Source organism: Stegostoma tigrinum, chromosome 8 (assembly GCF_030684315.1).
Source record: "Stegostoma tigrinum isolate sSteTig4 chromosome 8, sSteTig4.hap1, whole genome shotgun sequence".
Classification (NCBI taxonomy): Eukaryota; Metazoa; Chordata; class Chondrichthyes; order Orectolobiformes; family Stegostomatidae; genus Stegostoma; species Stegostoma tigrinum.
Genome location: NC_081361.1, coordinates 8,152,817 through 8,177,516, shown reverse-complemented (window position 1 = coordinate 8,177,516; position 24,700 = coordinate 8,152,817). Strand labels below are relative to the sequence as shown.

The 24,700-nt window shown below is 40.2% G+C and overlaps 1 protein-coding gene across 8 annotated transcripts in view; it reads left to right on the top strand.

Moving 5' to 3' along the window:
• The window catches only part of cep350 (centrosomal protein 350), a 165,428-nt gene that overhangs the window by 73,122 nt on the left and 67,606 nt on the right, over nt 1-24,700 (top strand). For 6 of the 8 annotated variants that reach the window (XM_059647718.1, XM_048539009.2, XM_059647717.1 and 3 more), the window contains 12 exons: nt 2,363-3,417; nt 4,179-4,329; nt 6,947-7,092; nt 7,308-7,494; nt 9,643-9,872; nt 10,775-10,938; nt 11,465-11,575; nt 14,664-14,795; nt 17,500-17,660; nt 19,781-19,906; nt 22,907-23,076; nt 23,534-23,730. In XM_059647718.1, the coding sequence (XP_059503701.1) occupies nt 2,363-3,417; nt 4,179-4,329; nt 6,947-7,092; nt 7,308-7,494; nt 9,643-9,872; nt 10,775-10,938; nt 11,465-11,575; nt 14,664-14,795; nt 17,500-17,660; nt 19,781-19,906; nt 22,907-23,076; nt 23,534-23,730 (2,830 nt within the window). The remainder of the gene's footprint in view (nt 1-2,362; nt 3,418-4,178; nt 4,330-6,946; nt 7,093-7,307; nt 7,495-9,642; nt 9,873-10,774; nt 10,939-11,464; nt 11,576-14,663; nt 14,796-17,499; nt 17,661-19,780; nt 19,907-22,906; nt 23,077-23,533; nt 23,731-24,700) is intronic. The other 2 variants (XM_059647715.1, XM_059647716.1) reach the window with 2 other exon arrangements.

The window sequence follows — 24,700 nt, the reverse complement described above, 5'->3', positions numbered from 1 at the left end:
TTTTATAAACCCTAGATTATCCAAAATTCTGGTGCCCGGATTGTGAATTTTATCAGTATCTCTTGCAACTGAATACATTTGCCCAGCCCTAGTATTTGTTAAATTACCTAGGCTAGTAGCCCAGCACTTTAAAATTCTCATCCCTTTTCAAATTCTTCTATTGTTCTACCACTCTACAATCTGTAATCTCCAGTCTCAGAACCATTGCCAACATTTCTGTGCTCCTCTAAATTTGGCCTCTACATTAATTTGTGAATGTACCTTCAGCTGCCAAAGCCCTAAGCTCTGGAGCTCTGTTCCTAAACCCTGCCTTACTGCTTGTTCCCTCCTTTTTAAGATGGAAATCACATGACACCCAAAATAGATATCCTTCAATGTGACAATGTGGGATTTTATTTAGTAATGCTATCAGTTTGCTGATATGAATCAGCATCGTGACAGGTTTAATTGAAATCACAAGCTTTCGGAGCTCGGCCCCTCTGTTGAAGTAGCAGTGCTTTGAAAGCTTGTGATTTCAAATAAGCCTGTTGGACCATAACCTGGTGTCATGTGACTTCTGACTTTGTCCACCCCAGTCCAACACCAACACCTCCACATCTTGGCTCCTTTTAAAAAGCTGTTTAAACTAATTTTTTTTTTAATGTTTTTGGCTGCATGCCCTGATATTTCCTTGTGTAAGTGTGACAATTTGTTTGTGAACTTTTCTATGGAACACCTTGGGATTCCTAACTGTATTAAAAGCATGATAAAACTGTAAGCTTATCTTTATCCTTCCTACTTTTCTTCTATCTTAGCTTATCAGGTCACAGCTGCTGTTGGTGGTCATGATTTGCTGACTATATCTAATCCAGGAGCTGGTTTGTGGAATGTCTCTTATATATAACTAAATAGTACTTTTGTTTGTTAATTTTTCAAAATGTACTATTCCTTTTAGTATGTTCCTTGGCAGGATTATTGCAAGTTGCAGTGAGTTCCCTTTCAGCATACGCAATGTGCGGTAGCAAAAGCATAAACAATACTATATACTTAAATGATATCTTTACAAAACATTGATACCACTCAGTTCCTAATCACATCACCAACCGAGAGAATAAATGACTGCTGAGAGTAAATGTAGCCTAACCTGTTTCATTTTGTATCTCCAACTCGAACAGGATACTGTTCTTAAATACCACTTGTGTTGTGCAATGTACAATAATTGATTTGAAAGTGATGGAGCTGTGTTGCACTTCACATCTTATAATAACAGCAACCGTCACAACAGTATGTTGCTAACTGGATAAGTGTTTCTAGAATAGTCTGCTTTTTAAAGCCACACATAGTAAAAGGTTAGGGTAGCAATGATGAGGATTCCTTTTTTTAATGTTTGCTTTTTATTTTACTTTCACAGTGATAGTAAAACCTGAGTGAGTCACTTTTGTTTAGAAAGATGGAGGATAAGCTTCAGATAATTGGGTGACTTGGCGTTTTTTAGATAATTTTATGCAGTGAACTAACTGACTTTGTAGCAGGCTGCACTTAGCTTTTGTGACTGGAGATTCATATCTTCTCATAAGTTTAATCCAAAGTCTTTGGGGGCATAATTGATATTCATTGACCAGTCCTCCCTTAATTATTTGCTTTTGAAATAATAGTAAATAAATTATTGTTGGGTTCCAGCTATACATGTGTTTTGAGCAATAATGGGCTTAGGTTTACTGATTGCTGGTTTCTCACCCACAGTTAGCTGTTTGAAATTATGAATTGCCACAGCTGTTGAAGTGCAGAATGTGAGTCTGAAATGTTGTCAGAAGAACCAGATTTGGTAGTGATTTTCTTGGAGGTCTCCCAAGTCTTTTCATAACATGAGAAATTGGAACTGCTGTCTTCTGACCTCTGCTTTTGCTTCTTTATTTACTCTTTGCTCTTTGACACACCCATATTCCCTGTCCTTCATCAGGTTTTCCAAACCTGTTTAACATGCTGAAGGAGTATTCACTTTTAACCAGATTTTGAAATTCAGGTCTAAAAACAAAGAGACTTGCATTTGTATAGTATCTAACTGCTTCACAACAATGATCACTTTTGTTCTGTACAATCACTGGTTTAATCCTGGAAACATGGCATTTTGTTTTATATTTGTGGCATTTTGCAGTGAGCAATATGATCATCTGCTTTCTAGTGACCATACTATTGATTGAGGGCTCTCTCAGTATTGTACTGGTGTGATGTAGATTGTGTTCAAGTTTATGGAGTAGAGCTGGAGCCTAGAACCATCTAACTCGAGCACAATTGTTACATTGAGTCAGGGCTAACATGACTTGCTTAAGGGAATTAAAATTGCTGCAATTTTTGCTTCTGATGAACTGTGCTTCTTTTTCAGACATGACCGTTTGGAGTCCACGTGGATGCCATCTCATCAGTTGAACCCTACAGCCCAGCCAGTCCTCACTGTTAGTGGAGCCAAACACTTGCATCTACCAAATGCGGAATCTCAAAATCTGTTGCCTGAGGATTTGGAAGCAGCAGCAAATAGGAAGGAAACTCCATCGAAAGGGCAGGTGCCTTCTCTTCATCCAACCCCTAGCTTCTCACCAAATGACTACACAGCAGCTACACAAAAGTCCATAGTCCTGCAGAAAAGTAAACTAGACCGCATTGAGGCACTGAAGGCAATGGCAGCCTCCCTTTCCAATCGAATTGAGAATGGAGCCAAAAAGCTTGCAGGTGCGGGTATCAACTACGGTGTTGCACAGAGCTCTGAGCATGATGTGCTCCGGACTGTATGGGATGATGGGTGCTGGGTAAAGCCTGTCAGTCCACCAGTCCGTGACGGTGGTGAAGACAACATCTCACCCAGAATGCATCGGGATCGAGGAGCCAATGTGGGTCTCACTACCTTTGTGGATGGTCTACCAGGAGTCAGCAGTCTTTATGAATTTAAGAAGTTTGGTGAGTCACCCCATTGTCAAGCCTCCACAACAACAGCAGCAGATCTAGAGGCCAGGACTTCAGGGACAGACAAGCAACAGGAAGTGAACTGGGAAAACACATACAAGAGGTCACTTGAGGCCCTGGAGCAAGATTTGCAAAAGCTCAGCAGAGAGAGGAAGCAGTTTGATTCCCCCCATTCTAGTGAAGGGTCAATCAGTGAAGGGCCACTGCTGAGTGAAGGAAGTCTGTCGGAGGAGGATGGTTTACCCAGATGCAGAGATCCTGTCGGATCAACAGAAAAGCTAAAGGATAAGGAGTTCTGTGCAGGAGAATTGAACTCACTCAGACCAGTTTTAGATTTCCAGAAAGAAGCAGAAAAGTACCAATCCCTGCAAATACACCCAGTGGGAAACAAGAGCCGAGCACCTTGGGAAGAGCTCACCAAAGGAAGTCCTCATAGTGTGATTAATATCTTTACAAAGAGTTGCCAGTTCACTGGACAAGGTAAGGGCCTATATGCATTTAGCTGTTAGCCTTTCAGGTGGATACAAAACCCAATCTCTGCAAATCCATTTTACTCCTCTGACATAGTGGAGTCTCCACTACCTCTCACAGTTGCTTCGTGAGATAAAAAGCATTCTCTACCTAGACATGCTCAAGAGCAAGAAGCCTGTCACAACCATGTGGGATGTTGTTCTCGATTGCCCATGTTGACAGATTCTGGGAGAAGTAGCTCGATAGTGGTTTGTAGTGTGGACCTTGGGATTCTGCCTTTGGCTGTCTGGTGCCTGAAGCATTATGGAGGAGATACAACCCATCCACGAGGTTAGCTGCCTGGGACCTGACGTGAGACTGGGCTCTGGCAAACATCCACTGATAGTTTTAAATAGACCATCTGCTTTGGGCTAGGTTGGCTGTTCTTGGTCTTCATGCTTCATCTTCTCTATTCCCCTCCCTGCACCACCATGGTCTCTCACTGTCTTCTCACCTGTACAATTTGTAACTTTGACAGGTAAAGATGCTGCTGGCTACTTACCTCTAGTGAGTAGAGGGGAATGGTTTGAAAGGGAAGTGGAGGGCGAGGAAACATCTGTCGTAGATATTTGTTGGATTGTGACCAACCTGTTTATTGTTTGGATAATATTAAATATTTCTCCCATCGATGAAAAGAGACAGGAGGGTAAGGGCCTGTGTTTTAGAGATCTTTGGAAGATCTGGTGAAAGTTGTCGCCTGTGACCTTGTGGCACTATACCTGTATTAACAGGAGGTTTGGAGGAAGAATCTGACAGAAGCTCACCAACCCTGCAGCCCCTGATGTCTACAGCAAGCCCTGAAGAAGTAGCTATGTATGAGGATGACTTCCTCTCCTCTCAGAGCAGCGCAGCTTTGAGCAGGAAGATCCCATCATATCAAAGGTAATGAGCGGGCACTGGTGTGAATTAATTGCCTTTTCTGAGCAAATAAGTACACTTGAACGTGTGGGTGACAAGCAAAAGACAAGACACACCCTATGTGTGCTAGGGTGGAGCCATGAGAAATTAATCGACAACAACTGGTGCAAAAGCAAAGAGGTGGGGATTAGGGCAACTAAAGATGTTCTGAGGAAATGTTTCCTCACTCCCCCAAGTTTTTAAATTTGACCTTCTAGCACTGTTATTTTATTTTTGTGTTAGATTTAAATCAATTGGCAGAAGAACAAAAAGTGAAATTGTGATCTCTAATACACTACCTGAAAGGGTTCTGGAAACAGATTCAAAAGTAATTTCACAAGAGTTGGATGCATACTTGAGGGGAGAAAAATATCTGATGCCTTGGAAAAAGAGGAGGGGAATAAGACAGTCACGGTGTCAGCGCAGGCACATTGAATACTGTAAGATTTTGATCCTTAAAGGTCAAATGATGCTGAAGTAAATGTTTTGACCTGTACGTATTAATATTTTTAAAGGAAAAAGTCTTTTGATTCCTTAAGACATAACTGACTTTTGGCATTGTGGTGCCACTTCTATTACAAGTGATTGCAAATATTTTCCTACATGAGTGTAGGAAAATGGTGATGGGTTATCACAAGGGAGGCTGATCAAGTAATCACTGGTTGTGATCATAGATCACAGATATTTATATTTTAATGCTCCCCTTCTACAGTTGAGTCTGTCAGTTCCATGTGTTATTGTAGCATTTTACCCAGAGCTCAGAAGTGTCACTGAATGGCAGAAATGCATTTCTGCAGCTTCAGAATGCTCTCTTTTTATATTGTTTTGAAGATCCTTTTATTGACTTCATTTCATTACAGTGAGCATCTTGCCAATTGTTGCTACATTGCCTATTAAACAAAATAAATGGATTATGTTAGTATTGAAGAAACACTGAATTTGCTGGTTCTGTGATTGTAACTGTAAACTGCTTTCAGGTCATTCCTACCAGGCTTTCACTAATGCTAGAGGTTCAGCTGATGATGCAGCAAAGAAGTTTAAACCAAACTTGCTAACCAGGAAAGTGGCAGTAATGGATGTTGTGCTACTTTTGCATCCTTCCCATACTTTCCTTCATAAATGTCAGAACCGGGTAGAATGTCATTCCAAGTGATTCTGCTGGTTGCCTCCTTCCATTTCAGTTCAGACACCCCCTGTGGTATTTAGTTCTTTGAATTTCTCACATTAACGGACAAATACCACCTTTTGTGTTCACTGACCCACTTTGGCACTTGGTTTGACTAACATCTCCATTTTAAATCACTCATTCTCATTTTTGAAACCACTCATGGCCCTTGCCCCAATCTATTACCACCTCCACCACTCCTACAAGATCTGTGTTTCTCCATCGTGGTTGCCTCCATTAATCTGTCATTGGTGGCTGTGGCTGTCTAGGTTCTAAGCTTTGGTCTCGTCTCCCCAGCCCCTCTGCCTCCACCTCTCGCTTCTCCTTTAAGACAGTTGTGATATGCTTGGGATGTTAAAATAGCCAAGGAAACCATTTAAATGAAAGCTATTGTTGTGTTCTCACTGAACCAGTATTTGTGCATGCAGCCTAAAAACCCATAACTTTTAATTTTCTGGATCTGCTTCACTTGCTTCCGTTTACTCTCATGATTCCAGCTGTGTTGATCCTCATGTCAGGTCTCGCCAGACTGAAAATTGGATTGCTAAATCATATTGTGTTATTTTGGTTTTAATGAGTTGGCCTTTCACTGAAACGCAAACATGCAGTGTTGCAGTTTTTGTTTCAGATCAAAAGTTTATTATGCAAAAGAAATGAAGAAAATAAAATAAATCAAACTTTTGCATATTATCTACATAAAGCACAAGTTTAAAGATTTTGAAAGTCATGGTAAAGTGGAATTCCGTTTATCCCAAAGACACTCCTTTGCAGCAGTCGCATGAGATAATTCCCTTCACCACACCTGTAGGGCTTAATTTAACTGTGGCTTTAATTCACCATTTTAGGGATCTGATAACTTCTTCCTTGAGTCTTCAAACAACTGAGCTTAGACTTTCGAAGCTTCAAGTAGCTGTTCCGAGGTTTTAACCAATCACACCGGTCTAGACGTTTTGAACTAAATTCTTTACTTTTTACTTATAATTCTTATTTCTTAACAGATCTAACTACCTCTCCTTTTTCAGGAGAAACTCATCCAGCTTCATTCAAGTCTGTTACAATGCTGCCCAAATCAAAATGAAATTCCAGAATCTTCTAACTAAACCAAAGTACACATCACAGTTTATTCTGTTTGCTTGTAAAATCCCTGCAATGTAAATAAAATCATATTACCTTCTGAGAACTTTGTCTTTCAAGATTGTTTTGTTTGTTAGTTTGTTTTAAAAGAAGTTGGTGTTTACAGAAATAGTTCCCTGTTAATAATTAAGCCTTTTTACATACGGAAATCCCAGTAGTTCAAAGTCTAGACTAAATTGTAACAAAATATCTAGAATTCACAAACATTGTATTACTCATTTTGGAAAGATGGAACATTACAAACTGCATTTGATGTAGCGGAGTAGATTAGTTTCTTTCTTTTTTCTTTCCCTTCAATGGCAGCAGACCATCCAGTGCCCAAGGTGAATATCCCAGCAAAGGTTCTGTCAATACAAGTTCGGGCGAGGTATCCCCGCAGTCCTTGGGACAATGTTCCATGGTCTCTTCCCGATCCTCTGGCTCTTCAGGAAAGAAACTAAAAATAGACAGTAAGTAATCTACAGCACCTTGCTCCACAAGGATGGTATGAGTTTTGGCTATATCTGCCCTATTTAATTCATCCACAGATAGTTTTAAATAGACCATCTGCTTTGGCTACGTTGGCTGTACTTGGTCTTCATGCTTCATCTTCTCTATTCCCCTCCCTGCACCACCATGGTCTCTCTCACTGTCTTCTCACCTGTACAATTTGTAACTTTGGCAGGTAATGATGCTGCTGGGAGTGTGCAACACTCTCCTGTGAATGATGGTGCTTGGGTATCTGCCAGTCTTTCAGAGCGGAGTTCACCTGAAGGAAGGATGCCAAGCCTTGGGCAAATGTTTGTGGAAGATGTTGAGCAAGTGAAGGACATAAAAGTGCTGGAAGACACCACTGTTCAAGTCCCAACTAGGTATGATCTATTGAAGTGTTTTAAAGCACAGTAAGGTGTAGTGAATGTGGACACACAAAGGACTTAGAAGCGCTTTTAAGGTATAACAAGCTTGAATAATGTTAATAAAGAAAGGAGAAATTAATGGGCCTAAAAGCTGACAAATCTAAAGGACCATGGCCTACATCCTGGAGTTCTAAATGAGATGGCTGCAGCGATAGTGATGAAATTATGTTTGATCTTGCGAGGTTCCCTGGAACAGTTGGTATGGATTGAAAGTTAACAAATCAAACTCTGCATTGTGAACCAGGCAGTGGAGAGAAAATGGTCAGTTACAGGCCAGTTAACCTGACATCAGTCCAGGGAAATGTTGGAATTCTTTATAGATGTAGTTGGGGTAATTGAATTGACACGGATACAGGATTACTTAAATGAATGGACAGAGAATAATGTGTCCTGCTTTGTTGATATAAACAATTAAGTAAGAAATAAGCCATGAGGGAACTCAAGCAGACAGGCCACACCCTTTAGGCAAGAATGAGACAGAGAGGTGGAAAAATGACAATTTATTGACTTTAGTAGGAAGAATAGAAAAGCAATTGTTTTTTAATTATGCAGAAACTGTTGAATGTTGGTATTCAGGCACTGACATTCTTTGCACGTTTAAGACAAGGTTAACGTACAACAGTAAATAACTAGAGTTGTGAGAGCATGGAATGCGTTGCCAGCAGCAGTTGTGGAAGCAAGGTCATTGGGGTCATTTAAGAGACTGCTGGACATGTATATGGTCACAGAAATTTGAGGGTGCATACATGAGGATCAATGGTCGGCACAACATTGTGGGCTGAAGGGCCTGTTCTGTGCTGTACTGTTCTATGTTCTATGTTCTAACTAGGGAGGCAAATAACAAGATGGCCTTTACTATAAAGGACTTGGAGTGTACGATTAAGGACATATTCCCACAGTTATTTTTCATGAGGACTCACTTTTGTGTACTGTTTATAGTTTTGGCCTTCATAACTATGGAAAGATGTCCTTGTCTAGGAGGTCACATTGTGGAGGTTTCTTAGACTGATACCTGTAACAAGAGTAGTCCCATGAGGGAAAGACTGAGCAGAGTTGAGTCTGTAGTCTCTGAAGCTTAGAAGAATGGGAGATATCTAATTGAAACCTAAAAGATTCTGAGAAGCCTTGTTGAGGTAAATGTTAAGCAGTTTTCTTTTTTCTTGGTAAAGTGGTAGTTCTAACAAGGTTGGTGTTTATTGTGCTGAATTGCTTCAGAACTTTTGCAGTCCATGTGGCAGTTGCACAACCACAGTGCTTATTCCCAGGCTTCCAAGTTACTGATAAAGTAACATTGCCAAGTATGCTATTGACTCTCTTTTCTTTGGCTGGAGAGTGGGCAGTTTCATGATAAGGGATTGACTGTTTAGGACCAAAACTAGAAGTTTCTTTACTCAGTGGATTGTAAATCTTTGGAATTCTGTGTTCCCAGGAATATATTCCTTGAGTGTATTTTAGCAAGCGTAGACTGAATAGTCCTACATATTTGAGTTGGGGTGAACTCTCCTTGCTGGGTTCTTGGGGTTTTTGGTATTTGGTGAGGGGAAGTAGACATCAGTGAGCATTTGCTTTATGTAGTACATGCAATTTTGGAAAGTATTCAGCCCTTATAGTATTGTGTGCTGCCTGTTGATCTGCATGTAATGTAGTTCCCCTTTATTTCTCCTCTGGCATCCCAGAGAACTACCACCCATGTGGTGGCCAGTGTGATATTGGTTACTGATAAATCCTCTCAACAACTCAAATGGACTGGTAAACTTGAAGGATCTTTTACACCTTGGTGAATATGGTGAGAGCTTGTTGCCTGAGTTGGCAGATTCATCAGTCTCCTGGACACTGTCCAGTCAGTGCATTGTTATTTAAACTTAACAGTAGGAATGGTATTGCTGGGAGATTGACTTTTGGGAATGATAGAGGAAACATGGGCCTATTTGTTCGGGAGGGCTGTTTATCCCTAATGCCTACAAAATCCTACAGAATGTTTAAAGCAGCACTTCAGCATATAAATACTTGATGACATGAAATCTGCAATGTTAAATTGTTCAAGTGATCTCTCCTATTTGCTGCTTGTCAGAATTTAGTAATTGTGTAACTTTTTGCTTTCAGTGCTCAGGAGGAGTCAAAGGCCAAGAAAAGTGCAAACTCTTCTTCTTTCCATTCCCCTGGCAGTTCTATGTCTCAGAGACCTTTTCAGAATGATACAGTGATAACTTCTGGAGATGGGATGAGGCATCTGCCTGCTACTACCTTCACGGCTTCACCGTCTGTACCCTACAGACCGCAACTTGCTGATGTCAGTGTTACTGCAAACAGACCCTCCATGTCTTCTGCTGCAGGTTGGAGCTCTCAATCTTGTTTTCTATAATTGTCATTTGTTTGTCCTACACATTTCCATACGAATAGATTTTTTGAATAAAACCCTGAATAAATGGAAAACCGAAGAGAAGTGACAGGGGTAGTGACGATTGGAAGAACTGGTAAGTCACCATGCGATGCGGAAGCAGGTGCTTTTTCATTCAAGTGGTGAGACACTGTCTGAGAAACATTGAGCCACAGTAGGCCATTCAGCCTGTGACCTTGCCCTGCCATTCAATACAGTCATGGCTGATCAGCTCTTCAATGTCTTTTAGCTACCCAATTCCCATAATCCTATTCACTCCTGGAAATCTCAAATTTGTCAATTTTAGCACAAGATACACTTGTTGACTAGGCTTTCACAGTTCTCCAGTGGTAGAGAATTCTAAACGTTCATGACCCTCGGTTAAAAACAAAACTCTTATCATCTCATTCCTAAGTGACATTCTCTTATTTTTAAATTGTCCCACTCGTCCTACATTCCCCAACCAGGGGAACTGTTGCCTGCGTCTACCCTGTCTATCCCTTTAAGTATTTTGTAGATTTCAGTAAAATCAGTTCAAAACTCTAGTGAATACAGGCCCAGGTTGCCGAATCTCCCGTAAAAACACATGCTAGAAACAAGTCTGGTGAACCTTTGTTGCAGTCCTGATCATTCACCAGAACCCAAATACAATGATTGGATTTGGATCTTTGCATTCTTTGCTAGTTGAATCTGATCAAAGTTTCAATGTTTTATCCCTTGTAGTTTCCCAGGAGTTACTATGCAGCCCCCTAACTTGTTTTGAGCCTTGGAGGGGCATGCAGTTAACCGTACGATCCCAATGTGCTCTTTAACTAATTGTAAAAGTTGGAATTACACTTATCATTTTGGTTATTGCAGCCTCCATGCTGAGCTCCCCACTAAGTCTCCAACGCCGCATGACTACTGAACTCACTTATTTGGATGCTATAGAAGAGTCCGTCCGCCAGCTGTCGGAGATAGACAGGACCCGGGGAATTGCCCTTGCTCAACAAGAGACTGTGTCATTGGCTCAGATCCTAAAGGTACTAGTCTACGCCTTGTGCTGTTTCAGAAACTGCTTTGTAAAGTTGTCTCAGTGACATTGGCTGTAACTTCTTATTACAGAATTATTCCAAATAAGACAACATTCTGAGAAAAGTTCTTCAGTTAAATCAGGCAAAACGAAGGATATTCCAGAAACACAGATTTAGATTTACTTAGCCTTGTGTTGTGTTGTATGAGAATAATGCCTAATCTTAAATGTGTAAATGTTAGCATCAAACCTGCGCGTAATTGCATTTTTTAATTGACTGATAAACGTAGGCTAAACTTACCTAGTTTTCAAGAAATTGCTGCTTTGCAAAATGTGAACGTTGAGATTTCAACTTTAGAAATAAAAATCACAACCTAATTGATTAAAGCCTTGTCATCTTTTATTGTTGAGATTTTGGTGCATTTGAATTCCAAGTTTTTCCCTCTTTGGACTCTGCAAATTTACACACCAGTTTTTCATATTGCAATGTAGAGTGATTGTTCCTGTTTAATTGTTGTTTGTGTGTTTAAAACCAGGCCCAACAGCAAAGGCATGAGCATGACCTAGCCCTGCTAAAGCTGAAGGCTGAGCAGGAAGCTGTCGCAAGTCAGAGGCAGCTAGAGGAGGCCAGACAGAAAGCTGTACAGGTACTTGAACATGTAACAGGTGACTGAAATGCGAACAATTCAGTGATGACTGGTTCTTAGTGTACAGGAAGAACAAACAAATTGTATTTATAAAGTGCTTTTAACACTGAAGCCATTCCTCATCCCTACCCCTATCCTGCTCTGCTCTACCAACGAGCTATTCCTGTCACCAATGGCACATCATGAAAATATAATCATGAAAATCAATGGCAAGCCCAGAGTACAGCAGCGTTGAGGTGATCAAAACTTGATCAAAGAGGTGAAACTTTAGAAGCAAAAACAGAAGTTGCTGGTGAAACACAGCGGCATTTGTGGGAAGAAAGAAGAATTAACATTGAGTTCTGAAGAGACACTGAACTTTAGAGGGTTCTAAAGAAAATCTGGAGAGTTTTTAAGACCTTAAGGGGTGAATTCTAAAGATTGAGTCCCTCAAATTGATGGAGTGGGATCACAAGATGACATCAGGAATGTAAGTGATGAGGGAGGTTACAGAAATGGGGCAAAGGGAGGCCATGCTGACGCTGATTTGGGTGAGTAAATTTGGAAGGCTGTGGGTTCCTGTGTTTCTGTCTTTTGGAATTCTGTGCCTTAAGAGACAGGATGCTTAATTACTGCAATCCTTGCTATTGGCTTTTAGTTACTTCTGCAAGCTTGCTCATTTTTGAATACCGTAGCAATTTCTTTGGTGTATGATTGACAGTGGGTCCTTCAATTGTTGACCGTCTAAGCACTGAAATTTGTTTACTGCACCTTCGTGAGTCTCTGTCTTTCCTTAAGAAGCTCCTTAAAACCTATGTTTTGTCTAAGCAATTCTTATTATACCATTGGACTATTAATCCAGACACCCAGATGACGTTCTGGGGACTCTGGTTTGAATCCTGTTATGGTAGATGGTGGAATTTTGATTCAATTTTTTAAAAATCTGGAATTAAGAATCTAACGCTGACCAAGAATCCTTTGTCAGAAAAACCCATCTGGTTCACTAATGTCCTTTAGGGAACGAAACTGCCATCCTAAACAGGTCTAGCCTACATGTGACTCCAGATCCACAGCAATGTGGTTGACTCTGAATTGCCCTCTGGGCAAATAGGGGTGGGCAATGAATGCTGCTTAGCCAGCGTCACCCTCATCATGTGAATGAATAATTTAAAAAAAAAATTCTTATGCGGTTACTTGTCAAATTCATAATTGTGTTCTGTGAGCTGCCGTGAGATGTTATCATATAAAGTTATAATATAAATGTCAGCGTTACTCATTATGAACGTAGCTGCCTCTGAATGAAAACATTTTTGTTTCAAGCCCTCTTCTACAACTCGAATGTAGCCTACTTCAAACAGGTAATATGGAGCAGCACTGTTGCATTCTCAGAAACAATATCTTCTGGGCAAGACGTTAAAACAAGTTCCAATCTTCCTGTTGATGTGGGTAGAAAAGATCCATGTTAATATTTGGAGGGTAGGGGAGCTCTCCTAGTACCTTGACCAATATGAATTCCTCAACTAACGTGGGTACTGTCGTTCTAGGAGCTGGTCAAAGTTTCCTCCTTAAACTGTGACTACGTTGCAAAGTCCTTTTCAACCAATGGAGCACTTTTACAATGACCTGAAGATGCCAATGGTACTGTGAAAGCTTTAACTTCTTTGGCGGCTTCTGCTTCAGATTGTCACCATCTGAGGAGCCCCATGCAGAACTGCCTCATATTTTATTTGCAATCTCTTTGGCAGAGCCCATGCAAATGGTTTTGTTCTGAAGATGAAGAGTATCCACTTGACCAACAAAGTAATTAGGATAGTAATAAAAATAGACTGCAGCTTTTTTGAATTGTTCTTGGGTTCGGGACGATGCCAGCAAGCGGGCCTTTATGGCCCACCTAGAGATCACCAGGACTATTTAATGCAAATTCAAAATTTTGTTTTTGGGATATAGGCGCAAGAGTATAACAGTTGGTCTCTTAATTCTCTCATGCAATTCACAATTTCGCATTGGTTTATACCTCATTGCCCTTTAGCTTTTTGCTTCCCTTATCCCTCAAAACACATGCAAAAGAAAAATATCACATAACAGCAACTTGCTTTATAAAAAGTAATTAAAATAAATAAAGCAACTCAATGTGATCCAAAGAGTCATCAAACAGGAAAGTTCCCTCTGAACCATTCAAGATACTGAACGTTTTGGTTAAGTTGGATTTTAAGGAGTGTTTGAAGGAAAGAATGGAGATGGGAGATGAACACGTGGAGGAAATTGAGGTATACTCCCCACTTAACTGGATGAGTGCAGCTCTAGCAATGCTCAGGAAGATCAACATCATCCCGTACAGCATGATTTGAATCACGTCCACCGTCTTAAGTATCCATTCCCTGTGCCATCAGCACCCAGTTGCAATAAGGTTTACCATTTACGTATGCCCCGCAACAACTCATTGAAGGCTTCTTTGACACATCTAGACTCGTGACCTTTACTATCTGGAAGCGCAGAGCCGCAGATGCCTGGAAATGCCAGATATCGTTATGACTTTAAAATATATTGCTCTTCCCTTGCTGCCTACAATTGTCTGACATATGCTGGGAGTATCTTACATATACGTGGATTGCAGTGGTTCAAAAGATTGCTAACCTTCACCTTTTTAATGCCAGTTGTGGCTAGACAATCAGTGTCAGTGATATTTATATCCTGAGAATGAATGAAATAATTAAATCCTGATTTTCTCGTCTAAATGGTATGGTTTTAGTTTAAGGTTGTGCCCATGTTGGGGATTTGTACTCCATCTCGTAAAATCATGACCAGGTTAAAGAGCCAAAGAACTGTAGATGCTGGATATCAGAAGCAGTAACAGACTATGACTAGGTTACAGTGCTTGTATCTGACATTGTGTGGTGGAGAGGGAAAGGCTTAAAAAGATTGATTATAAACGAAACTGGTGTCATTGAGCTTCTGTTGCATGATGAAATTGACAGCAAGGTCAATGCAATATGCTTACTGGATCAAACATAAATTTTACATTAACAAAGAGATGTGCACCATTAAAATGTAAAGTATCTGAATTATCAGTTTCCAGATGTGAAAAACCACCTTTTTGTTGTGTTCTCAGGTGCACGCAGAAACACTGCAGCAGTTTGCACAGGTTCGCCAAGAGATGCTGCAAGAGTCCACAAGTAAAATGATGACTCAGCAGGTGGAAGTTGCTAGGCTGGCAGCCGATACAGCACGTCAAGTTAAAGAGGTACAAGAAACTTTCTTCATGTACTTGGCAAGATGGCCGTTTCTCCCAGTTATGCTGAAGACCTAGCGCTTTCTGGGCTTTTGAAGGAATTTTTCTCGTACAAATGTTGCATTGAGTCAGTTGTCACTGTAGTATGAATTTATCTCGTTCTTGTAATGTAATGTCCCTAGGAAGAGCAATGCAAAATTTAATACCATATTGCATGATATTGAGTCAGATGACCAACTGCTTGGTCGAAGAAGTTGGGCATATGGAATGTTGTAAAAGTGGAAAGTGTTTAAACTTTGAGTGGAGTGAGGGGGGAATTCCATAACTGAGGCCCAGGTACTGATAGTGGGGTGATGAAAATTTAAATGCTCAATGGCCAGTATTGGGGGAATGTAGAGACTTCAAATGTTTGTAGTATTGAAGGAAAATACAGAGAATAGAAAAGAGAAATATCGAAGCAAGGATAAGAATTTTTAAACTGAAGATGTTGACAAGTCGTAAATCAGCAAGCACCAGGATAAAGGGTAAAAGGGGAGCGATATGAGGGTGCAGTTATTGGAGCTTTTGAATGAGTTGAAATTTATAGAAGGTCAGTTAAAAAAATATTAAAATAGTCATGTCTGGAAGTTTTTGAAAAAGAGTAGACTGCTGTGGGAGTAATGTTGGGTGATGTGATGGAAGAGTTTACTGAAGGTGAGTGTGTTCTTTGTTTGAGCTGTGTAATAGTTCTTTGTTCATGGAGGGAATTGCCTTCCTACTCATGACGACAGCATAGCTGGGATTGGTGGATCAGTACCACCTGAATCAGTATGTAAACACCCCGTTTTCACTCCTTTCACAGCATTTGAGACCTTTAGCACATTGTTTGCATCACACTCCCCTTTTGGAGAAAAGAAAACATGAAATGGAGTCACAAGGAATTGGAGCCAGAGCAGGAGTAGAGGTTTCATCCCCTCAAGCTTGTTTCCCCATTCTATAAGATCATGGCTGGTCCAACCCAGGCTTCAACTCATCTTTGCAAGCTCCTTGTGGCTGTCAACTTTCTCAATATTTCAAAAAACTATATACTTCTTAAAATATTTTGAAATCTAGCTTTCACAGTTCTCTGGCCCAGAGAATTCCAGGAATTCACTGTGAGAAGACAATTCTTTGCAGCTGTTTTAAAATGAATGTTCACTTCCGTAATGATGTCCCTTGGGTGGAGACTTTACCAGTGCTAGAACCTCATCTCAGCAGCTTCATTGGGTAGATGCTATGAATCTTGTTTCTATAAGATCACACTTATTTATTCTAGACTAGTGAATAACGACCCAACTGTTTATCTGTTGATAGGTCAACCCTTTTATCCTAGACATCAGCCAAGTGAATCTTGTCTGAATGGCCTCCATCCCTGGTTTATCTTTCTTAAATATGGGAGCCAAAAGTGTGCACAATATTTCATGTGGCCTCAGCAACAACCACTGTGGGTAGCTAATCCTCAGTCTATGCTAATAACTTAGTCCCAATACTGTGAGCTCCTGTCTTGAGCAAAAACTTTTGTGTAGCACCTTATCAAATCCAAATACAGAACGTCATCAGGTTCCCCTTTATCAGCCCTGCTTGTTACCTCCTGTCCAACTGTAGCAAATTTGTTGAATTTGATTTCCCTTTCACACAATCCTGTTGATCACCTTTAATAATAAGCTTTTCTAAATAACCTGATAGTTTGTCCTTAATAATCAACTCTTATGTTCTACCAGCAGCAGATATTAAACTAATTAGTCTATAGTTTCCTGCTTTCTCCCTCCCTCCTTTGCTTCTCGAACAGGAGCATCACAGTAGTTGGCCAAATCACTGGATGCTCCTTGTATCCATTGAGTTCTGGAATACTTCAGCTGATACCTCAAATATCTCTGCAGCCTGTTGCCTTAAAGACTTTTAATGTAACCATTAAGTCTTTTCTGCCTTTAGTCCTATTAGTTTGTCAAATATTTTGTCCCTTGTGACTAAGACGGTTATAACATCTTTCCTTCCATTAATACCTTATTTTCTATCTTTGGAATGATAACAGTATCCTTCTCCATGAAGACCAATGTAAAATATTGGTTTAAATTATCTGCTGTTTCCCTGTACCCATCATCAGTCCCCCATTCGGATCCTCCAAGGGTTTCACACTCACTTTAGCTGCTCCCTTTTTATATACCTGTCGAAATTCTTGCAGTTCATTTTTGTCCTTGCCAATTTACTTTCATGATCAATTTTCTTCCTTTTTTAGTCATCCCAATGCTAGGTCTTTCTTGTCCTTTGTGGGTACTGTCCTTGATTGCCTTTGCTAATCATGGGTGGTTCACCTTTCTCGTCAAGTTCTCGTTTTCGCCTCAAATAAAGTTTTGTCAAGTGTTATGAAAAAAAAAGGTATCACAGTGATCAAGCACGTGAACTTTCTTACATTGGATGGTTCAATTTTAATTATGTTCTCGCTGGTTTTTGCTGTTTCAAAAGAAGAACTGAGATGACTTGAAAAGGAGATGGCAGCTGATTCAGTATTAATTTTCAAAATTAATTTTAATATTTGCAAAATTGATTTGCAAGACTGAGAGCGGGGGTCCAGACAAATAGCTATTTCAAAGGCATGGTGGCACAGGTATGATGGGGTGAATGGTGGCTTCTGATTTCCAAAACAAAATGCAATCAAAGTTGTCTTCTAACCTGTGCTGTACTAATTCTTTCTGATTAGATGACTGAGTTGGCATGTGCACAGGTTGTAGCAGGATCTCTGACTGCTGCAAACCTAGCCCGTGGAACAGCTCCTATGCCAATGACAGTGCTGTTGGACCAGCAGAGGCAACAGAATTCAGACTTCATGAAGCAACAGCGAGCCAGGGCTGAGTCTGACAGGTAAGATCTTTACGCTGCCCCAATCTGATCAATAATCTTCAGCTTCGTGGCTTGATAACCTGAAGCTTGTTGCTCGCGCATTTTGTTTTATGTTTTTACTACTACACCTGTGTTGTGATGAAAATGTTTGGGCCCTTTGCTCCTACTTGCATTTTATCCTCGAACTAAATTGTAAGAATTAAGAGGTATTTAGAGTTAGTTTAATAGTCTTCCACTTCAAAAGCACTGCTTTTTAAACTCGTTACTAATGGCATTGCACCACTTATAAGGGTATCTCACTCAGTTATTGTTTTGGGCCAAAACTCTGTAATTTGGAACAAGTTGGAACTGAACTGAAATATCTCTGGCAAGGGCATTCAGTGGGGATAAGACTGAATGGATGCTGCTGAAAATAGCCTACAGTGGCTGGTGTAGGAATACGTCTGGTTTGCATAGTCTGCACCTCTGGGAAATAAAGGACTGTTGGTTCAATGCGGACTTGTGCTTTGAGGTCTGCTTAAATTGGACTTGAAAACTTACTTTTTAAACTGATATCTGAGCCTTTGTGTTGTATATGTATTGTATGTATTACCTCCAAGTTTACAATGCTCTTAATTGTTTCAAAATTAATTATTGAGATTGCGATGCTTGCATCAGTTATCAGGTCCTACATGATGCAGAACACATCAGGATCCTCTCCATTGCTAAAACTTGAAGCTCCCATACAAGGTGGGAAGTCATTCAGGGAGTAATTCTGGGGATCTAACAGAATCCTGGTATTCAGGGGATTCTCTCTCAATTAGTTAAAATTGTATTGTGCACCCAGCTTATGTTACTCTCTAATGCCGTTTGAATTAGACTACTTGGTACAATTTCTTGGATCAATTTATTCTGGAACCAATCAAGGAACAGGCTATTTTAGGCCAGGTAATATATAATAAGACATATTGATTAATGAGCTCAAAATAAAAAAAACCCTTTTAGTAAGATTCAATATAGTATGAATTTCACCTTTAGTTTGAGGGTGAGGAATTTGGGTCTGAAACTAGTATCTTAAATAAGACAGTCACAAGGGTATAACGTAGTCGTTGGCTAAAGTAGAATGGGGAAAATAGTTCAGAAGGTTAGAGGCAGAAGAATCATTTAAAGAGTTACTTCATAATTCTCAACAAATGTTTATTTATATATGAAAAGGTGGCAACAGCGGTGCTTAGTTAGGGAATTATGGATGACATCAAATTGAAAGAATAGGTGTAGAAAACCGTAAAGGTGGTAGTAGGCCAGAAGATTTTAAAATTTCAAACTATTGAAGGATGACCAAAAAAACTGAAGGGAAATATTTTGTTCCTTGTGGTAGAGAATGTTATAATGTCTTTCCTCCCATTAATGCCTTGCTTATTTGCTATCATTGGAATGGTAATACTGTCCTCTGGATTAGTAAACCAATTGGGCAAGTTACCCCGAGATAATAAAATGTGAACACAGGCCAAGCAGCATCTCAGGAGCGCAAAAGCTGACGTTTCGGGCCTGGACCCTTCATCAAATTACCCCACTAGTTAGGCAGCCTAAAGCAAAGTGCTCTTGTGATGCTGTGGTAGTGTCTCTACCTTTGAGCCAGAAGGCCTGGATTCAAGTTCCACCTGCCCTGGTGGTATCATAACACATCTAGACAGATTAGGAAATGAAACATGAGACAAACTTCAGTAACTAAATGTACAGTCTTGATGGTCTCTGGGAAATTTCAATTTTGACTGTATTTAGTATCCTCACCTGAGGCCTGATCTCAATCAGTGTTTCTTAATTAAGCTGAATTGCCTTTTCTTGAATATAATTGAAGCCTGTGCCTGTCTATATGCTTCCTTGTGCAAAACCTGTTGTAGCCTGTCAAAGAACAAGATTCAAAACTAAAAATCAGCTGATAATCTGTTCAAGGGTTTAAACTAGTGACCGTTTTTATTGTGACGGTCAGCACTGCAGTGTTGATCCCATTTCCTATTGAACTGAGACAGGGGGTGAGCTTGCTGAAATGTCTTCCACTGAAAAATTGCTTGAATTTAAAAAAAAAATTATAGCTGAGGTGGCGTTGAATTAAGAGGCTTAGTGGGAAGTCGCTGATCAGTCTTTTTTCCTTTGTTTCATAGCAGAAAGAATGAAAGCAGCCAAACACCAGCTGGATCTATGGAGAAACTGCCAGATGCTAAAATTCGTTACTCCACTTCATTAGACAGTCTGTCTGAATCATCCAGGCTCAAACATAATGATCGGAGGTGGGCTTTTTATGTTCACTGTGGATGCTTTTACATAATACAAAATTAATGCGTAGCATATTTCTTGAATACTGTAAACAAATAATGCTGGAGATCACTAGGTCAGGCAACATCCATGGAGAATGTGCAAGCTAATGTTTCGAATCTATTTGACTGCTCATCTGAGGTGGGATCTCCAGCATTTGTTTTCAGTACAGATTCCAACATCTGCAGTAATTTGCTCCTATATTCCTTGAGTATTTTGCTTACTAAATTGCAACCCCTACTCATCAAATCACCTATAGAGTATTGTGGCCCCAATGCCAACAGCCCCCATTGGCTTGTTCAATTACCCCATATGTTAAGGCTGTGGCTGAAAAGAGCAGAATCACTAGTTGCACAGCATAAAAAACACCCTTTGGTCCAACTCGCCCATGCCGACCAAATTACCCAGACTAAACTAGTCCAATTTACCTGCGTTTGGCCCTTTATTTCTCTTAAACCTTTCTTGTTCATGTATCTCCCCAGATGTCTTTAAAATGTTGTAACTGTACTTGCATCTACCACTTCCACTGGCATGTGAAAAAGTTGACAACTGATAGCGTGGTCAATCATGAAACTGAGTGAATCACTGGGGATTGTTGCCCACACACGACCACACCTTTCTGAGCACAGCTCAGGGCCTCAAGGTGGCTGAATGTGGCTTGGGATTCCTTGGGGGTTGCCACATGCTGCACAAGGCTTTGAGTTTGAGGACCACAGCCACTTATGGATGAAGCTGGTTGTGGAAGGGAGGAGATATTAAGTAATTCATGGAATGTGGGTGTCACTGGCTGTGCGAACATTTGTTGCCCAACGCTATTGGCTTTGAGGAGGTGGTCGTGATCTCCCTTTTTGAAGCACTGCAGTCCATGTGGCATAGGCCCACCAGCAGTGCTGTTGGGTGGGAGTTCCAGAATTTTGACCTTATAGCACTGGAAGACCAGTGATAGATTTTCAACTTGGGATGGTAGTTGCTTGTAGCTGGTCATGTTCCCATGAATCTGGTTCCCTTGTCCTTCTGGATGGTATTGGTCATGGGTTTGGAAGATACTATTTAAGTATTATGAATTTATGCACTGCATCTTCTAGACAGTACACACTGCTGCTCTGAGGATTGGATGTGGTACCAGTCAAGCAGTCTGCTTTTTCCAAATGCTGTCAAGCTGCTTGAATGTTGTTGGAGCTGCGCCCAAACCTAGACCAGCAGTGAACATTCTATCACACTCCTGATTTATGCCTTAAGGATGGTGGACTGACTTTACGGATTGGGAGCTGATTTACTTTTTGCAGGATTAATTGCATCTAATCTTCTCGTGCTTAAATGGCTAGACCAGTTCAATATCTGGTCAATAGTAACCTCCAAATTGTTGATAGTGGGAGATTCGGTGATGGTGGGTTTGGAGAAGGAGGATGCGGGGTTGTGGGTGAAGCGCTTCAGGCTGAAAACAAGAGGAGAGGAAATAATGTAGAGGTTGTAAATGGATAGGTGGAGAAAGATGCTGCAAAGGAGACATAAGTCTTTTCTCTGTGTTGTCAGCTGCTCTACTCTCACTACTGTAGAGATGCCAACACTTATGTCACCAAATCAAATAGGAGCCTCCGGCCATAGTCTTTCCAATACAGTGCCCATTAAACACCTTGCCTTATCCATTCCTCTTACTTCTCCCATTTGAAATAAGAGCAAAAGAGCAAAATAACTAGGAGCAGGTGTATAAATTCAGCCCTTTGTGCCTGCTTTTCCGTTTGATCCTATTGTAACTTATCTTTGTTTGAACATGACTTTCCTGTTAGCTCTCCTTAACTCTTCAACCCATTAGTAATTAAAAATCTGTCTCCTCCTTAAATTTATTTAATGTCCCAGAATCTACTATACTCTGGGGTAGTGAATTACACAGATTCACGATCCTTCGAGAAATAATTCCACAAGCTTCCCCTTATTCTAGAACTGACCCTCATTCTCGATTGAACCATCTTCGCTCCATCTACTTTGTCAATCCCTTTACCATCTTAAACCTCAATTCAATCTCATCTCGCTCTTGACCTCAATGCATCTGAATGCAAGTAATGGTTGTAGTTCAGCTTGTGACAGATTTTAACAACTGTCTCAGGGCATTTGTTCAAAACTGAATGGGACAGTAAGTGCATTTTTGATGATAAATTGTTAATTTGTTTAAATACATTAGTATAATGAAGTTTCATTATTAGAAAAACTTATTGTTGGTTAAGGGAATGTTCCAATCAAAGCAGTGGGAAGTCAATGTGCACCCAAGTGTGAGGTAGTACACCGGTCAAAAGAGTAAAGAGACCATTTCCTCCTTCGAAATATCTACTCAAATAGGACAGACGGATCTGGGGGTAGAAAGGAATCACGAACAGTAAGTGGTGCATGCTCATATGGTTACAAAGAAGAGTAGAGCACGGGTTTGTTTCTGAAGCAACAGAATGGAAATGTTAGATGTGTGTAGCACCATGGATGGATCACCCTTGGAGTACTGTAAACAGTTCTGATCTTCATCTGGTAATATGGATGTAGAGGCAATATTAAAAATATTTACTGAATTATATCAAAATGGAATTTGCATCCATCAAGCAAGATTGGACAGTCTACTCATTGAAGAAGATTGACATCGCAGAGGCTATTAAAGTTACATAGGGGTTTGATAGGGTAAACATAATCTTGTGAATAAGATTAGAACTGGAGCTGTTGTAATTGTCAGTACTAAACACAACAGGGAATTTTTTGGGGGAGGCAGGGGGAGTCTTTACCCCAAAGGGGGTAAGAATGTGGAACATAAGCCACCAGGAATAATAGCAGATTAATTCAAGGAGAAGTTCTGAATACAAGAGACCGAAGAAACGTATGTTGATAGTGTTAGATGGAGAGATATAGGAGGAAGGCCTGTGTAAATCTCAAATACCAGCAGTCTGTTTTTGTTTTCTGAAACTAAGCATCTGTGTTGATCTCTCTCATTTCTGTAGCAGCAGTAGCGGCAGTAGTAGTAGGCACAACAGTCCCTCCTTACCATTTTCAGACAAAAGCAGAACTTTCTGCCATGCAAAGGGAAACAGCTCTATTGAAGAGGTGGTGAAGACAGCAGTTGACGACTTGATCCGCAGCGACAGTATGCCTTCGATACCCGATGAGAAAGGTGAATTCTTTAAACAGAAATTATTTTGTCTTCTGACTTCCCACTGATCTCATGAATTAAATGGGAAAGCATGTCTCTTCACTTAGATGATCAGATTGAATCAAATCTATTGCTGCATTAAAACTCTTTCCTTACCTAAAGGAAATGAAAACGCCGTGAGTCAGATAAGCACAAAATATTTTGCACTGATTTGTTTCAAGATTCTGTTATTCAGTCATGTGTTTAAGCTATTAAACCCAACTTTCTTTTTTGTTTTCCTTGGATCTTAAGCAATCTGTGATTCAATGTAACAGTTGTGTTGAATCTATAATTTTATTCTAACTTAGCTCCTTGAGAAAGTAATTAATCCAAGGATTCTAGCTTGGCCTTTAACTTTCTCAGAACTGAAAAGTTCAAAATCTTTGATTTGAGTAATGGGAAATAACAGAACGATGTAAATCATAAATTGTCTCTCCAGACTCTGCTTCTGTTGCCACTGAGTACTCCCTTAAGTTTGATGAGTCAATGACCGAAGATGAGATTGAAGAGAAATCCTTCCGTTCCCTTCTTCCATCAGAGAGCCATCGCCGCTTTAATATGGAGAAGAAACGCAGCCAGCAGGATGATTCGGATGAGGACATAGCACGGGACCAGTTGGCTTCAATAACTATAAAAGTGAGTTCTCCTACAGGTTAGCTGAGGTGCTAATTAGTGGGATCCTAGTGCTTGGAATAGTTGCTCCTCTCCATGTTCTTGGTGTTTTGTCATGAAATTCAGATGTAAGGGACAAGAAGCAGATGGGGCAATGAGTGTGAGCCAAATGTAGGATTGGCGCTGTTTTTTAAAATAAGTGCCAAGTGCTAACTGTCTCCAGAGTTTATAAATCTTGAGCCTTTGTGATTGAGTTACCATGTAGTGAAGACAAAGATTAATATTTATTGAGATTCCTTGCTCACCCAGTCAAGTAAACACAGCTAAATTTGCCTACCAAAATAAGGCCCTGAATTTACAACTTCTAATTGTTCGTTAGAGGTAATAAGTGGAGGTAGAAGACAAATAGCACTTGCAGGGGAATTTGATTTGATCAAGAGACATTTGTACAGATAATGAGAGATATTCTAATTGGAAGGATATGGTTAGTTGTATCCTGCACAGATCTATGTTGGAGCCCTATCTATTCACTCTTTATTAACCACTCATAATGAAAAGAAAGCCACATGTTAAAAATTTGGGGTCACTGTATAGATTGGCAAACAATCTCAAGTGTAGGTAATGGAAGCATAAAATTAAAGAGCAATCTTGATAGATGAAGCAAATGAAAAACTACAGATGAGTTTCAATGCAGGCTACTGAGAGGTTGGATCAAAATATGATATTTCTTGATTATAAAAGTTGACAGACATTTGGTGTTGAAAGGAAACTTTGGTGGTGGGGGTGATCCAGGTGAATAATTCATGAAAATGGCACAAACAGGTACAGAAAGTGTTTGAGAAGGCAATGGAATGCTGACTTCTATATCTAAAGAAGACTACAAGACAAAGGTTTAAAAATCAAGCTTCAGCAATTCAAAATCCTAGTTAGACTGACCCTTCAATGCTGGGCACCATGGCTTAAGTATTGTCTTCAGTGGGATGTGCAATATAAA